At 32.7% G+C, this 16,864-nt stretch overlaps 1 protein-coding gene across 1 annotated transcript in view; it reads right to left on the bottom strand.

Moving 5' to 3' along the window:
- Positions 1–16,864, bottom strand: part of CCDC102B (coiled-coil domain containing 102B) — a 620,750-nt gene that overhangs the window by 497,542 nt on the left and 106,344 nt on the right. The window contains 1 exon segment of the mRNA XM_074279195.1: positions 14,605–14,721. Coding sequence (XP_074135296.1) covers positions 14,605–14,721 — 117 coding nt within the window.

Raw genomic sequence — 16,864 nt, forward strand, 5'->3', positions numbered from 1 at the left:
TCACCCCAGTGAAATCCAGCTTTCTTGAAGTCCTTCTAATCTATCTTGAGCTGGAAAGTGGTTTCATTTTGTCAAACTTGGTTGAGAAGCTTAGATTCATGTGGTTTCCAAAGGAAAGTGGGAAAGTTCAAGCAGTTTTCTGGCTTCATTCTGCCATCTTACTTCTGCCCCCAGAACTCTTTTTATTTTACTTAATAGAATTTTTTTCCAATTACATGTAAATATAGTTTTCAACATTCATCTATGTAAGATTTTGAATTCCAAGTTTTCTCCCTTTCTCTTTTTCCTTCCCCTCCATATGATAGCATATATGATAATATAATAATAATATAACATAATAATGGCAGTTTATACATGGACAATCATTTTAAACATATTTCTACATTTGTGATACTGTGAAAGGCCCAAAATAAAGAGGAAAAACATGAGAAGGTAAGAAAAAAGTGAAAACAGTGCATTAAGATCACCTAGTTCATTCTCTAGATGTGATCAACATTTTCCATCAGAGTCCCTTGGAATTGTTTTATATCATTGCATTGTTCAGAAGAGCTAAGTTATTGTATTTGATTATCGCATACTATTGCTGTAACTGTGTGTTCTTAAAGAACAATACTGTTCCATTATATTTATATGCAACTTCTTCTATTTCCACTTGATGGATATCTCCTCAATTTCTAATTATTTGCCACTACTAAAATAGCTGCTATATACATTTTTTGTACATGTAGAACATTTTTCCTTTTTATGATTCCTTTTGAAATACAGACCTAGTAGTGGTATTATTGAATCAAAAGATATGAACAGTTTGCTTGCCATCTGGGCATGGTTCCAAACTTCTTTCCAGAATGTCTGGCTTAGCTCACAACTCTACCAATAATGCATAAGTGCTCCAATTTTCCCTTATTTTCTTTAACACATATCATTTTCCTTTTCTATTGTAATAGTCAACCTGATAGGTATGAAATGGTACCTCAAAGTTGACTTAATTTGAATTTCTCTAATAAATAATGAGTTAGAATATTATTTTCATATAACTATAGATAGCTTTGATTTCTTGATCTGAAACTTGTCTGTTCATATCTTTAAATCATTTATCAATTTGAATCAGTTCTTCATTAACTTGAGAAAGTAGACCATTATGAGAAAAAGTGACTAAAAATTGTATTCTAGCTTTCTACTTTCCTTCTAATATTGATTGTATTTCTTTTGTTTGTGCAAAGCCCTCTTAATTTAATGTAACAAAAAAGTATCTGTTTTCTAATTAATAATATTCTCTATCTCATGTTTAGTTATTAATTCTTCCCTTCTTTAGTTATCTGACAAAGTATTTCTTGCTCCACTAATTTAATTTTGGATTACCCTTTGTGTCTATATCATGCCCATATCAACATTATTTTGGAGCGCGATGTGAAAAGTTGCTATGTGCCTAATTTCTGTCATACTTTTTTCTATTTTCCCAAGTTTTTTTTTTTTTTTTTTTTGGTCAAATAGTGAGTTATTTCCTCACAAGCTGTAGTTTCTGGGTTTGTCAAACAATAGATTGCTAAAGTCATTTACTATTGAGTCTAACCTATCCAATTGATACACCACTCTATTTCTTACACAATATCAAATAATTTTAATGGTTACTACTTTACAATCTAGTTTCAGATCTGGAATGGCTAGACCACCTCTCTTTTCCTTTTTCTCCTTTAATTTCTTTTATATTCTTGTTCCTTTATTCTGTAGATGAATGTTGTTATTAATTCTAGTTATATAAAAAATCTGGCAATCACTGAATAAGTAAATTAAATCAAATATAACTGTCATTTTGATTAATTCCGCCTACTCATGAATAATTCACTGAGAGAAATTATTCCTTAAAAATTAGAATTGAGCAAATTGAAGGTAATGATTTTATGAGAAATCAAGACACAACAAAACAAAAGCAAAAAATAAATAACAATATACAAAACAATGTGAAATATCTCATTAGAAAAACAACTGACTTGAAAAGTAGATCCAGAAGAGATTATTTTAAAATTATTTTTAGGGACCAGCTAGTTGGTGTAGTGGATAGAGCACCAGCCCTGAAGACAGGAAGACCTGAATTAAAATCTGGCTTTAGACACTTAAACACTTCCTAGCTGTGTGACTCTGGGCAAGAAACAACTCCAATTGCCTCAGCCAAATATATATTGGTCTACCTGAAAACCATGATCAATAAAAGACTTTTAGTATCATATCTCAAGAAATTAGAAAGGAAAACTCTTGATATTCTGTAACCAGAGAACAAAATAGAAATTTAAAGAATCTACTGATCACTTACTGAAAGAAATTCCAAGAAAGAAACTCCCAGGAATATTATAACCAAATTCCAGAAATCCCAGGTCAAGGAGAAAATATTGCAATGATTCAGAAAGAAATAATTCAAATATAGTAGAGCCGTAGATAGGATATATGATTTGCAACAGTTACATTAAGTGAATTGAGGTTTTGGAATATGATATTCTAGATATCAAAGAACCTAGAATTGCAATCAAGAATCATCTACCCTGCAAAACTGAGTACAGTCCTTCAAGGGGACTATAACATAGTATTTTCACATTTTCTGTTGATGTTTGCTTACATTTTGTTTTCTTTCTCAGGTTTTTTTTTTCTTTCTAGATCTGATTGTTTTTGTGCAGCAAGATAACTGTATAAATACATATACACATATTAGATTCAACATATATTTCAACTTATTTAAAATGTATTGAAATACCTGCCATCCAGGGGAGAGTGTGGAGGAAAGGAGCTACAAATGTGGAACAGAAAGTTTTGCAAGGATCAATGATGAAAAATTTTTGCATATGTTTTTTTTTAATAAAAATCTTTAATAAAAAATGAATTAAAAAATATTGAAAGGAGTACTGCTAAATTCCTTTTGTAACATGAATATGATGCTCATACCTATACCAGAAATATCCAAAACAAAAAAAAAAAAAAATTATTGATTCCTAATGAATATTGATGCAAAAAAAAAGAGCAAAGAGATTACATAAATTTATCACCAAGATAATGTGCTATGATCAAGTAGAATCTACACCAGAAATGCAAGGCTGGTTCAATATCAGGAAAAATATTGACATAAGTGATCATATCAATAACAAAACTAAAAGAAATGATATGTTTTTCTTAATAGATGCAAAAGAAGCTTTTAAGAAAATATGGCACTTATTCCTATTAAAAACACTAGAGAGATGGGGAGCCAAGATGGCGGAGAAGATACACGTGACTGTGTAAGCTCCTTTCTTCCCTCACAACCAACTAGATATAATCAGCCTCAGAAATAGTGCTGGACTGATAGAATCCACAAGGACTGGAAGCACGACTTACCAGCTGAAGAGAATCTGGAGTTTCAACAGGAAAGGTCAGCTTCCAGGGTAGGAAGAAGAAAGGCCAGCACAGACAATGGGGTAGTGGCACACTGTGCCGATCGCATTGGGGAGGGCTCTGGGATCAGAGAAGCCACTGAGATAGAGGAATCTGGCACAGGCTGTTAGCTCTTCTCTGCTTATAAAACAGCAGTTCAGAAGAGAAATCAAGCCAACTTAAAATTTAAAACCAGATTAGATCTTCCCGGATCCTGGGGGTGACTTAGCAGATCTTGGCACTGTGGGTGTGGCCAACATAGGCAATCCAGGCTTTCACTTGGGGGTAGTTAAGAGATTGAAAAGCGGGCGATAACTCATAGTGCCTGGCTTGGCTGGAGGCTGTGCAACTCAGCCCCGGGAAGTCCCAGAGAAGGGGAACCTTTGAACTAGGGACCACGGTTTCTGGCAGACACTTCCAGTTTGAGTGCAGGGGCTTTTCACGCCACCTGCTACAGACATCCATGCCCCACCGGGACACATAGGTTAGGCTTTGAGTCGCCTTTACTGTTCAGTCTCAAATCTCAGGGAAGCCACTAGAACACAGTGCCCTCAAAGCACAGCAATGCTGATCACCTCTGAGGCACTTCCAGGGAGGGGGTGGGGAACTCTCTCCCAGAGCTCTCTCTTAGCTCAGGCACAGGGGCCGCTGCATCCATGCAGTCTGGAAGGAAGCTGGTAAAGAAAGAAATAAATAATTTCCTACCCCAGGGACAGACCCCAAAAGATTTTTTAAGTATGAGTAAAAAGCAAAAAAGAACCATTGATTCCTTCTACACTGAGAAAGAGCAGGTATCCAACCCCAAGGAAGTTAACAGCAGAGAGTCAGCAGATAACAACCTAAAGGGGAACGATTCCTGCCCCCCATCACATAACTCTTGCCTAGAAGAGACTATTAAAAAATTAAGAGAGTTTTAAGAAAAATGGGGAAAGGAAAGAGAAGCTATGATAGAGAATAACAACATTCTGAAATTGGAGTTGGAAAAAATAAAGAATTCACAGGAGATGAAGGGAAACAAAATTTGTGAATTAGAAAAAGTTAAAAAATCACAGGAAAATAGGATTTCTGAATTGGAGAAGATAAAAAAGTCTCAAGAAAATAGGATTTCTGAATTGGAAAAAAGAAAATAATTCTCAAAAAAAAATAGGGAAATGGAAAAAAAATCAATAGAACAAAATAACTCATTTAAAAATGAAATTGGGCATTTACAAAAAGAACTAAAACTGTGAATGAAGAAAATAACTCCTTAAAATTCAGGATGGAACAAATAGAAATGAATGATTCATTGAGAACCCAAGAATCAGTCAAACAAAACAAAAAAAAAATGAAAAGCTGGAGAATAACGTCAAATACTTACTGGGAAAATCTATAGACCTGGAAAATAGATCTAGGAGAGATAATCTGCGGATCATTGGACTTCCCGAAAACTATGACCAAAAAAAAGAGCCTAGATTCTATTTTACAGGAAATTATCAAAGAGAACTGTACAGAGATAATAGAAACAGAGGTGAAAGTAGATGTTGAAAGAATTCATCGAACTCCTTCTGAAATAGACCCTAAAAAAAGAATACCACAGAATATTGTGGCTAAGCTGCAGAATTACCACACAAAGGAGAAAATCCTGCAAGCAGCTAGGAAAAAACAATTTAAATACCAAGGTGCCACAATAAGGGTCACACAAGATCTGGCTGCCTCCACATTAAAAGATAGAAGGGCCTGGAACCTGATATTCTGAAAGGCAAAAGATCAAGGATTGCAACCAAGAATAAACTACCCAGCTAAGTTTAGCATCTTTTTCCATGGAAGAAGATGGTCATTCAATGAAATAGAGGAATTCCATATGTTTCTAAGAAAAAAACCAGACTTAAACAACAAATTTGATCTACATCCACAATACTGAAGAGAAACAGAAAAAGGTACACAGAACCCTTGAGAACTATATCTCTGTTGTGGGTATATAGAAAGTACGCATGGATAATTTGATTTTACTGATATAAAAGAAAAAAAAAAGAAGGGGGTGTAGTAAAGGGAAGGAGGTAGTATCAGAAAAATGGGAGGGAGTGATAAAAAAGGGAAACTACATCCCAGGAAGAGGCATAGAAAATACACCATATCTGAGGGAATTTAGAGAGGGGGAGAATCATTATGTAAATCTTACTCTCTCTCATCAGAAGAGGCTCAAAGAGTAAATAATTGTCATATTTGTTTTTCACAGAATTCTCTATCACCTCATTAAAAGGGGGGAGAGGAAAAGGGAAAAGGAAAAGGAGAATAAGGGAAGGGACATGGAGGGAGGGGGGAGGGATACTAAAAAAAAAAGGGAGGGCTGCGCATCACAAGGGGGGGTCTATAAATTAAACATTGGGGAAGGGGTTCAGGGCGGGTCAAGGGAAAAAGCATAATCTGGGGATAATATGATGGCAGGAAATACAGAATTAGTCATTTTAATTGTAAATGTGAATGGGATGAACGCTCCCATCAAACGGAGACGGATAGCAGACTGGATCAAAAATCAGAACCCTACAATATGTTGTTTACAGGAAACACACTTAAAGCAGGGAGATACATATAGAGTAAAGGTAAAAGGTTGGAGCAGAATCTATTATGCTTCAGGTAAAGCCAAAAAAAGCAGGGGTAGCTAACCTTATCTCAGATCAAGCAAAAGCAGAAGTTGATCTAGTTAAAAGAGATAAGGAAGGAAACTATATCCTGCTGAAAGGTAGCATAAATAATGAAGCCATATCGATACTAAACATATATGCACCAAGTGGTATAGCATCTAACTTTCTAAAGGAAAAGTTAAGAGAGTTGCAAGAAGAAATAGACAGTAAAACTATAATAGTGGGAGATCTCAACCTTGCACTCTCAGATTTAGACAAATCAAACCACAAAACAAATAAGAAAGAAATTTAAAATGTAAATAGAACATTAGAAAAACTAGGTATGATAGACCTTTGGAGAAAACTGAATGGCAATAGAAAGGAATCTACTTTCTTCTCAGCAGTTCATGGATCCTATACAAAAATTGACCATATATTAGGACATAAACATCTCAAAATTAAATGTAGGAAGGCAGAAATAATAAATTCCTTCTTCTCAGACCACAATGCAATAAAAGCTACATTCAGTAAAAAGTTAGGGGTAAATAGACCAAAAAGTAATTGGAAACTGAATAATCTCATCTTAAAGAATGACTGGGTGAAACAGCAAATTATAGAAACAATTAATAATTTTACCCAAGATAATGACAATGATGAGACATCATACCAACATCTGTGGGATGCAGCTAAAGCAGTAATAAGGGGAAATTTTATATCTTTAGAGGCTTATTTGAAGAAAATAGAGAAAGAGAAGATTAACGAATTGGGCTTACAACTTAAAAGGCTAGAAAAAGACCAAATTATACACCCCCAACCAAAAATTAAACTTGAAATACAAAAATTAAAAGGAGAAATCAATAATATTGAAAGTAAAAAAAAAAACTATTGAATTAATAAATAAAACCAAGAGTTGGTTTTATGAAAAAGCCAATAAAATAGATAAACCTTTGGTAAATCTGATCAGAAAAAAGAAAGAGGAAAATCAAATTGTTAGTCTTACAAATGAAAAGGGGGATCTTTCCACCAATGAAGAGGAAATTAGAGAAATAATAAGGAGTTACTTTGCCCAACTTTATGCCAATAAATTTGATAACTTAAGTGAAATGGATGACTTCCTCCAAAAATATAGGCTTCCTAGATTAACAGAGGAGGAAATAAATTGCTTAAATAGTCCCATTTCAGAAAAAGAAATAGAACAAGCTATTAATTACTCCCCAGGAAAAAATCCCCAGGACCAGATGGATTTACATGTGAATTCTACCAAACATTTAAAGAACAATTAGCCCCAATGTTATATAAACTATTTGAAAAAATAGGGGATGAAGGAGTCCTACCAAACTCCTTTTATGACACAGACATGGTACTGATACCTAAACCAGGTCGATCGAAAACTGAGAAAGAAAATTATAGGCCAATTTCCTTAATGAATATTGATGCTAAATAATAATATCTTAAATAAGATATTAGCAAAAAGACTTCAGAAAATTATCCCCAGGATAATACACTGTGATCAAGTAGGATTCATACCAGGAATGCAGGGCTGGTTTAATATTAGCAAAACTATTAGTATAATTGACCATATTAATAATCAAATTAATAAAAACCATATGATCATCTCAATAGATGCAGAAAAAGCATTTGACAAAATCCAACATCCATTCCTATTAAAAACTCTTGAGAGTATAGGAATAAATGGATTATTCCTTAGAATAATCAGGAGCATATATTTAAGACCGTCAGTAAGCATAATATGCAATAGAAATAAACTGCAACCTTTCCCAGTAAGATCAGGAGTGAAACTAGGTTGCCCACTATCACCATTACTATTCAATATAGTACTTGAAACGCTAGCCTCGGCAATAAGAGCCGAGAAAGAGATTCAAGGAATTTGAGTAGGAAATGAGGAAATCAAACTATCACTCTTTGCAGATGACATGATGGTATACTTAGAGAACCCCAAAGACTCTGCTAAAAAGCTATTAGAAATAATTCAGAATTTTAGCAAAGTGGCAGAATACAATATAAATCCACATAAATCCTCAGCATTCTTATATATCACCAACAAAACGCAACAGCAAGAGATACAAAGAGAAATTCCATTCCAAACAAATATTGAGAGTATAAAGTATTTGGGAATCCATCTACCACAGAATAGTCAGGAATTATATGAGAAAAATTACAAAACACTTGCCACAAAAATAAAGTCAGATTTAAATAATTGGAAAGACATTCAGTGCTCTTGGATAGGCCCAGTGAATATAATAAAGATGACAATACTACCCAAACTAATCTATTTATTTAGTGCTATACCAATCAGACTACTCCCAAGCAACTATTTTAATGACCTAGAAAAAATAACAACAAAATTCATATGGAAGAATAAAAGGATGAGAATTGCAAGGGAACTAATGAAAAAAAAAAAAAAAAAAACTCAGAGGAAGGTGGTCTAAGTGTACCTGATCTAAAGCTATATTATATAGCAGCAGTCACCAAAACCATTTGGTATTGGCTAAGAAATAGACCGGTAGATCAGTGGAACAGATTAGATACAAAGGACAAAAAAGGGTACATCTATAGCAATCTAATTTTTGACAAACCCAAAGATACCAACATTAGGGACAAAAATTTATTATTTGGAAAAAACTGTTGGGAAAACTGGAAATTAGTATGGCAGAAATTAGATATGCATCCACACTTAACACCATATACCAAGATAAGATCAAAATGGGTCCATGATTTAGGCATAAAGAATGAGATCATAAATAGATGAGAGGAACAGAGAATAGTCTACCTCTCAGACCTGTGGAGGAGGAAGGAATTTATGACCAGAGGAGAACTCTAGTTATTGATCACAAAATAGAAGATTTTGATTACATCAAACTAAAAAGTTTCTGTACAAATAATACTAATGCAAATAAGACTAGGAGGGAAGTAACAAATTGGGAAAATATTTTTAAAAGGAAAGGTTCTGACATTTCCAAAATATATAGAGAACTGACCCTGATTTATAGGAAACCAAACCATTCTCCGATTGATAAATGGTCAAGGGATATGAACAGGTGATTCTCACACAATTCTCAGATGATGAAATTGAAACTATTTCCACTCATATGAAAGAGTGTTGGAATCACTACTGATCAGAGAAATGCAAATTAAGACAACTCTGAGATACCACTACACACCTGTCAGATTGGCTAAGATGATAGGAACAAATAATGATGAATGTTGGAGGGGATGTGGGAAAACTGCGACACTGATACAATGTTGGCGGAGTTGTGAAAGAATCCAGCCATTCTGGAGAGCAAGTTGGAACTATGCCCAAAAAGTTATCAAACTGTGCATACCCTTTGACCCAGCATTGCTGTTATTAGGATTATATCCCAAAGAAATACTAAAGAGCGGAAAGGGACCTGTATGTGCCAAAATGTTTGTGGCAGCTCTTTTTGTTATAGCTAGAAACTGGAAGTTGAATGGATGTCCATCAATTGGAGAATGGTTGGGTAAATTATGGTATATGAAGGTTATGGAATATTATTGCTCTGTAAGAAATGACCAGCAGGAGGAATACAGAGAGGCTTGGAGAGACTTACATCAACTGTTGCTGAGTGAAATGAGCAGAACCAGAAGATCACTATACACTACAACAACAATACTGTATGAGGATGTATTCTGATGGAAGTGGAAATCTTCAACATAAAGAAGATCCAACTCCCAGTTGATCAATGATGGACAGAAATAACTACACCCAGAGAAGGAACACTGGGAAGTGAATGTAAATTGTTAACACTACTGTCTATCTACCCAGGTTACTTATACCTTCGGAAGCTAATAATTAATGTGCAACAAGAAAATGGTATTTACACACATATATTGTATCTAGGTTATATTGTAACACATGTAAAATGTATGGGATTACCTGTCATCGGGGGGAGGGAGTGGAGGGAGGGAGGCGATAATTTGGAAAAATGAATAAAAAAAAAAAAAACACTAGAGAGTATAGGAATAAATGTTCTCCTCCTTTAAGTGATGAGAAGCATCCAACTAAAATCATCAATAAACATTATATATAATATAGATAAAGTTGAAGCCTTCACAATAACATCAGGCCTAAAGAAAGGGTGCTTTTATTGCTTACGAAAAAATTCTTTTCATTTTTGATTCTGATAATTTTGTTTTTCTTTTCTTTCTTTTAAAATCAATTATCCTTGATTTGTCCATTTCATTTTTTTCATAAAATATAGCTCTTAGTTTTATTTATTAATTCAATGATTTTCTTACTCAATACTATTAATCTTTACTTTGATTTTCATGATTTTTAATTTGGCTTGTAATTAAGAATTTTTAATTTGTTTTTCCTAATTTTTTTTAATTTCCATAACCAATTTGTTAATGTGCTCTTTCTTAATTCAACTAAAGTTAACATTTAAGGAAATTCAATTTACATGAAATACCACTTATCCTATGTCCCATATAGTTTTAAATTTTGTCTTATATTTGTCATTTTTTAATAAAAGTATTGTTTCTATGATTTTTTTTCTTTGAACTACTCATTCTGTACAATTAGATTATTTAATTTTTAATTAATTTAAACTTATCATTTCATGGCTTTTTATTGTATGTAATCTTTATTGCATCACGATTTGAAAAGAATGCATTAAATATTTTCTTCCTCTTTGTATTTAATTGTGATTATATGCCCTAAATCATGACCAATTTTTGTATAGGTGCCATGTGCCACTGGAGGGGAAATGGCACCTTACTTTCAATCTCCATTCAATTTTTTTTTCAGTTTTCTTGTGCATCCAACTTTTCTAAAATTGTATTTACTTCCCATTCAAATTCATAGTTATGATTAGTGTGTATTTCCCTTCATCCTATTTTTCCCTGTCTATCCTTCTTCCTCCTTTTTTATCTCTTTTCATACTGCTCCTTCTCAGGACTGTTCTTCTCCTGACCACCTTCTCATTCAATCTACCCTTTCTTCTATCAGTTTCTTCTTTTCTTTTTCCCTTCTCTTTGGTTAAGATAAATTTTAATGCATTCTTTGAGTCAATTCTAATGATAGTAAAGGTCAAGGTATTCAACCCCCAATCTTTCCCTCCATTTTGTACCTCTTTAAGTGAAATAATCCCACCCATTTTATTTCTCTTTCTCATCTTCTCCCAGTGAAATCATTCTCATTTTTTAATTTTTATATCATTATATCAAAACCAACTTTGCCTTTACCCTTTGTTTAAATATACTCTTAATGGCCATAAGAATGATACACTTCTTGAGTTATAACTGTCATCTTGCCATTTAATGATGTAAATAAATAGCTCAATCTAATTGAATCCCTTGATTTCTCCTACCACTTACTTTATTATGCTTTTCTTTTGTCTTGTATTTGAAAATCAAATTTTCTGTTTAGCTCTGCCCTGTTTACAAGTGAAACTTGGAAGATCTCTATTTCACTGAAAATTCATTTTCCCCTGCATTGTTCATCTTGTTTGTAACACCAATTTCTTTACTTTCCTAAATATTATTTTAGAAAATATCCAATTTTTAATGGAGAAGCTGCTAAATTCTATGTAATTCTGAGTATGGTTTCACAATATTTGGATTTTTTTTCTTTGCTTTGTTTTGTTTTGTTTTCTGGCTGGTTGAAGCATTTTTCCTTGACTTGAGAATTCCATAATTTTATTCTATATTCCAGGGTTTTTCACCTTGGGAATTCTTTCAGGAAGTGAATAGTGGATTCTTTCAATTTCTATCCTACCCTCTAGTTTTAGGATACTAGTGCAGTTTTCTCTGAAAATGTCTTGGAAGATGTTAAATAGGCTATTTTTTTTGATCCTGGCTTCCAGGTAATCCAATAATTTTTAAATTGTCTTTCCTGGGTCTATTTTCTAGGTCAGAATTTTTTTTTTAATGAAATATCTCACATTTTCTTCCCTTTTTTTATTCTTTTGATTTTGTTTGGTTGCATCTTGATATCTTATGGATTCATTAGCTTTAAGTTGCCCAATTCTAATTTTTAAGGAATTACTTTCTTCACTTAGTTTTTCTATTCCTTTTCTTTTGGCCAATTTTATTTCTTAAAGAGTTGGGTTTTCCTCAGTGAATTTTTTCCCCTTTCTGTGCTTCCTTTACCAAGCTGTTGATGCTTTTTCTCCCCATAATACACTTACAGAACTTTCATTTTATCCGCAATTTTCCTTCTCTCTCTCATTTTATTTTTTTTTTAAATCCTTATTGAACTCTTCAAGCCATTCTTTTATGACTTGAGACCAATTTGCATTTTTTCATTGATGCTTTGAATACAAATATTTTAACATTATTGTCATTATCTTAGTTTGTATTTGATCTTTTTTTCCAGTCACTGGCCTGCAGTTCTGTATGTAGTCTTACTATTCACGTGCTGCACCAAGGACTGGAAGCTTCGCAGCTAGCCCTTCTGGCCTACTGCTCCAGGCATTCAGGCCCTTCATTGCTGATCTATCTTGCTTACTAGAGGCCTCATTCTGGCTTACCTGGACACTGCTTGCATAGGGCTATGTTCCCCTTCTTTTTGACCAGAGTAAGATAGATCTTTCCTGCACTTGTTCTATGTTGTCTTGTGGTAGAAAATGATTTCATCTCATCCTTTTCTTCCAATCAAGAATTTATTTAAAGTAATTACTTTACATTGTTTGGAAAGAAATTTAGAAGACCTTAGGCAAGCCCCTGCCTTCACTATCTTGTCTCTACCTTTCCACATGTTTTTTAATAATATATTAAAAAGTGAGCCAAATTCTTATTACTTTTGCCTCCCCTTCTTCTATAGTTTCCTGCAGAACTTTTCATTTCCTTAAATGCTTAATTAGAATTTCTGATTTCCTCAGTTCTTTATATAGGAGCTATATAAACATAAAGGGTAAGAATTTTGAAAGTCTATATCACTAAGTGTATAATTATCTTTGCTTTTGTATCAAATCAGGAAAAAAAACAAGGAATTCATATTCAATGAAAATTTTTATTTTTTGTGGAATGACAAAGCACTGCTTCATTTGAAAAGTACCTCAGTCAATTTAAATATAACAAAATAAATTTACTCTGCTTGTGTCTCATTTCTGCACCGCCTTGCCAAGAATATCATTAAGTCCCCCAGAAACTTTATGCAATTCATGAATTACATCATTGGATATGACAATTGCCTGACACAGCAAACCCCACAATAGATTAAACTTTTAATAAGCTTTTACTCAAAGAAATATATGTATTGAGATCAGAAATCTTAGACTGGATAAATGTTATATCTCTGTGCCTTCTGTGGCAAGAGCACAGAATGAGTTCAATATATGGGAATTATATCATTTTTAAAATAATGAAATTAAGGTGTAATAGAGGAATGTACTGGAAGAAAGAGAAAGGGAGAAACAGAATAGTGCAAATTATCTGCCATAAAAAAAGATAAGAAAAAAAAATTTATGGTAGAGGGAAAGAGAAGTGATGAGGAGAGAATAAATCTTACTCTCATCAAAACTGGCTTAAAGAAGAAATAATATACATACTCAATATAGGAATAGAAATCTATCTTATCCTTCAGGAAAGTAGGAGGGGAATGGTATATGAAAAGGCAGGTAGGATGATAAAAGACAGGGCTATTTGGGAGGAGAGTGGTTAGAAACAAAACACATTTGAGAGGGGACAGGGTGAGAAAATAAATAGAAGGAAATACAGTTATCAATAATTGTAAAATTTTAGAAGCAAGTTTCTCTAATAAGGCCTCATTTCTCAAACAGAGGGAACTAAGTCAAATTTATAGAAAATAATAATAATAATAATAATAATAATAATAATAGCCATGCATCAAATGATAAATGATCAAAGGATAATCTGTATCCAACGGGCTGTGCATATTCTTTGGCTTAACAATACAACTACTAGACATGCATACCAAAAGAGATTTCCCCCAAAAAAATAATAAATAAATTAACCTATTTCTACAAAAAATATTCATATCAACTCTTTTCTCAAGGCAAAAAAAAAAAAAAAATAGTGGAAATTGCAGAGATGCCCATCAAATGGAGAATGGCTCAATAAAATGTGGTATGTGTTCCTAAAGGAATATTAGTGTTCTATGGACCCCAATGAAGAGGGTGCTTTCAGGAAAATAAATTCAAAGTCCTTCATGAACTCAAACAAAGTGAAATATACTGTATGTAAAGTCAGTAACAATGTTCTGGGGTGACTAATTATAAACAGCTTTGCTATTCTCAGTACTACAATAATCCATCACTACTCAAATGATGAAAGATTCTATCAATACTAAAAGAAGGTAATTGTATCTGAATACAGATTAAAGAATTCTTTCTCTCCATCTCTCTTTTGAAAAACTATCTTGAAGGGTTTTATTTTCATTAGGGGGAGAGATCTACATTGTATTTCACATGATTTTTTGAGTATATTGTGCAAAAAAAAAAAAAAAAAAGAGAGGGGGAAGATCTGCCTAGTCTTTAAAATCAGCACATTTCATTGGTTTATGATATGCACAATATTAACTATGTAAGCAAATTTATGCACTGTGCTTATAATAGTAGCTTATTATATGACAATGCAAAATAATAGCAAAAATCAAAACAAAACATACCTCTGCTCTCAGTTGACAAATTAATCTGTCCTTACGGGTTTGGCAATTTGCTTCATCCTTTCTGTTTTCAGAAACTTTATCCTCTTCATTTTCATGTAGATCATGGACTATGTTAGACTAGAAAATAATCATAAATTGATAATCATAAAATTTAAAAGCATATTCCAAAGATATTATTTTAAATATGTTTTGTATTATCAGCAGTTTAGGTCTTTCTATCCCTTTTCATTTTAATATTATATTTAATATTATAATCATTGAATTGGTGAACTACCTAATAATATTAAGTGTATCCACAAAAAAATATGTTATGATATAGCAAGCTTATGAATAGTAGGTTTATAAGAGGCAGTATGCCGAAGTAGATAGGAAGGAAAACTAGGTTCACTTCTTATCTTTGACAAATGCTAATTTTTGAGTCTTGAACAATTCATTTAACTTCTTAATGATCCACAAAACTCTTTTTTAGCCAAGAAAAACTGTTTTAATCATAATAATTCTATTATTTATGTGATCTAGAACAAGCCATCTCATTTCTTTTCTTTTTCTTTTTGTTTAAAATTACTACAGAATAAAAAAAAACCTGAAAAAGAAAGACAGAAAAAGTAAAATAAAACAAAACATTGTTGTATACTCAACATGTTTTATTGTGTTAAGGTTTTATTTTTGGTCAGAATTTTAGTTGTACAATTATTCTTATATTTTCTCTTTTTTTACATATGGTTCAATATGTAAAAATATATTTTAATTTAATCTTCACTACTGAGAACAAAGTCTTTCATAGTTGATAATTGCACAATCTTATTGTTACTGTGCTCTATGTATGCCTACTTCTGCTTGTTTCACGCAGCATCAGTTCATATAAATCTTTCCCGGCCATTCTAAAATCAGCTTGTTCATCATTTTTAGAGCAATAATATTCCATTATCTTCATATACCACAATTGATTCAGTTGCTCCCTGACTTATGAGCAGCTACTCATTTTCCAATTTTTTTACCATCACAAAAAGAGCTGCTACAAACATTTTTTGCACATGTGGGTCTTTTCCCCTCCTTTATGATTTCCTTATAGACCCATTAAAGACACTACTGGATAGTTTTATACCCCTTTGGGCATAGTTTCATATTGCTCTTCAGAAGGGTTGGATCATTTTGCAATTACACCAACAATGTATTAATGCCCTAGTTTTCCCACATTCCTTCCAACTTTTATCACTATCTCTTTTTGTCATCTTAACCAATCCGAGAGGTGTAAGGTGGTATCTCAGAGTTGGATTTCTCTAATCAGTAGTGATTTAGAGCATTTGCCCATATGATTATAGATGGCTTTAATTTCATCATCTGAATATTGTCTGTTCATATATTTTGACCATTGAGAAATGATCTTTGCCTATTCTTCCTGAATATTTTAGAGACATTCTAAAGTCCAATACCAAAAGGGGATTAAGCTTAACTCTTCAGTAAAATAACCTTATTCTTTTATAATCTTATTCTTTTCTTATTTTTTATTCTTTTCCTCTTTATGAAAGTTTAGATATTTCTCTTTTTTCAATGCTTAAAATAGTTCCTGGTACCTAGTAAGTATTTAATAACTGCTTCTTTACTTGACTTGACTTTCAAATTGCTATTCTCTATTTTCTCCTTTCTCCATGATTTCAAAGTTTACCAAGGGCAGACCCATACAATCATATGTAGCTTGTGTGACCTTGTTGTCTTGAGCTTATCAAAGGAAGATAAGTGCTCTCCAATATCCATATCTATCCTGGGAACTAAATTCCCTATTTATCATTTTTCATCTGTGCTTCCTACTCAAAATTTCATTGTCTTTGGAAAAGAAAAGAGAAGCACAATAGTATTTAAATCAAATAACTATCATCTTATATATTTACTTCTATCATATATAAAATCCAACTGAAAATCTCTCTTCATAGAATATAGAATTGGAAATATAATAGAACAAACAGTATTTTGTAGATGAAATATAAGATCTTATTATATGTATTGTCTGTTCATCCGATGGAAAAATGCAATTTATTTGGTAGAATAAAGTAGAACTTTAAAGACTGTCATACAAATATCTCCGAATATGTGAAGACCACTGAAGAATACTTCAAAGATACAAGCATAAAAAAAGACATTTTTCATTAATTATCAGATGGTAAATATAAAAGAAAATGGTGTTTCACTTTCATCAGGATTAAAGTTTAGATGGAAGAATGAATTCCTTATCAACAGTGAGCTACTATAATATCGTCATATG

Source organism: Sminthopsis crassicaudata, chromosome 1 (assembly GCF_048593235.1).
Source record: "Sminthopsis crassicaudata isolate SCR6 chromosome 1, ASM4859323v1, whole genome shotgun sequence".
In the NCBI taxonomy this organism is placed as follows: Eukaryota; Metazoa; Chordata; class Mammalia; order Dasyuromorphia; family Dasyuridae; genus Sminthopsis; species Sminthopsis crassicaudata.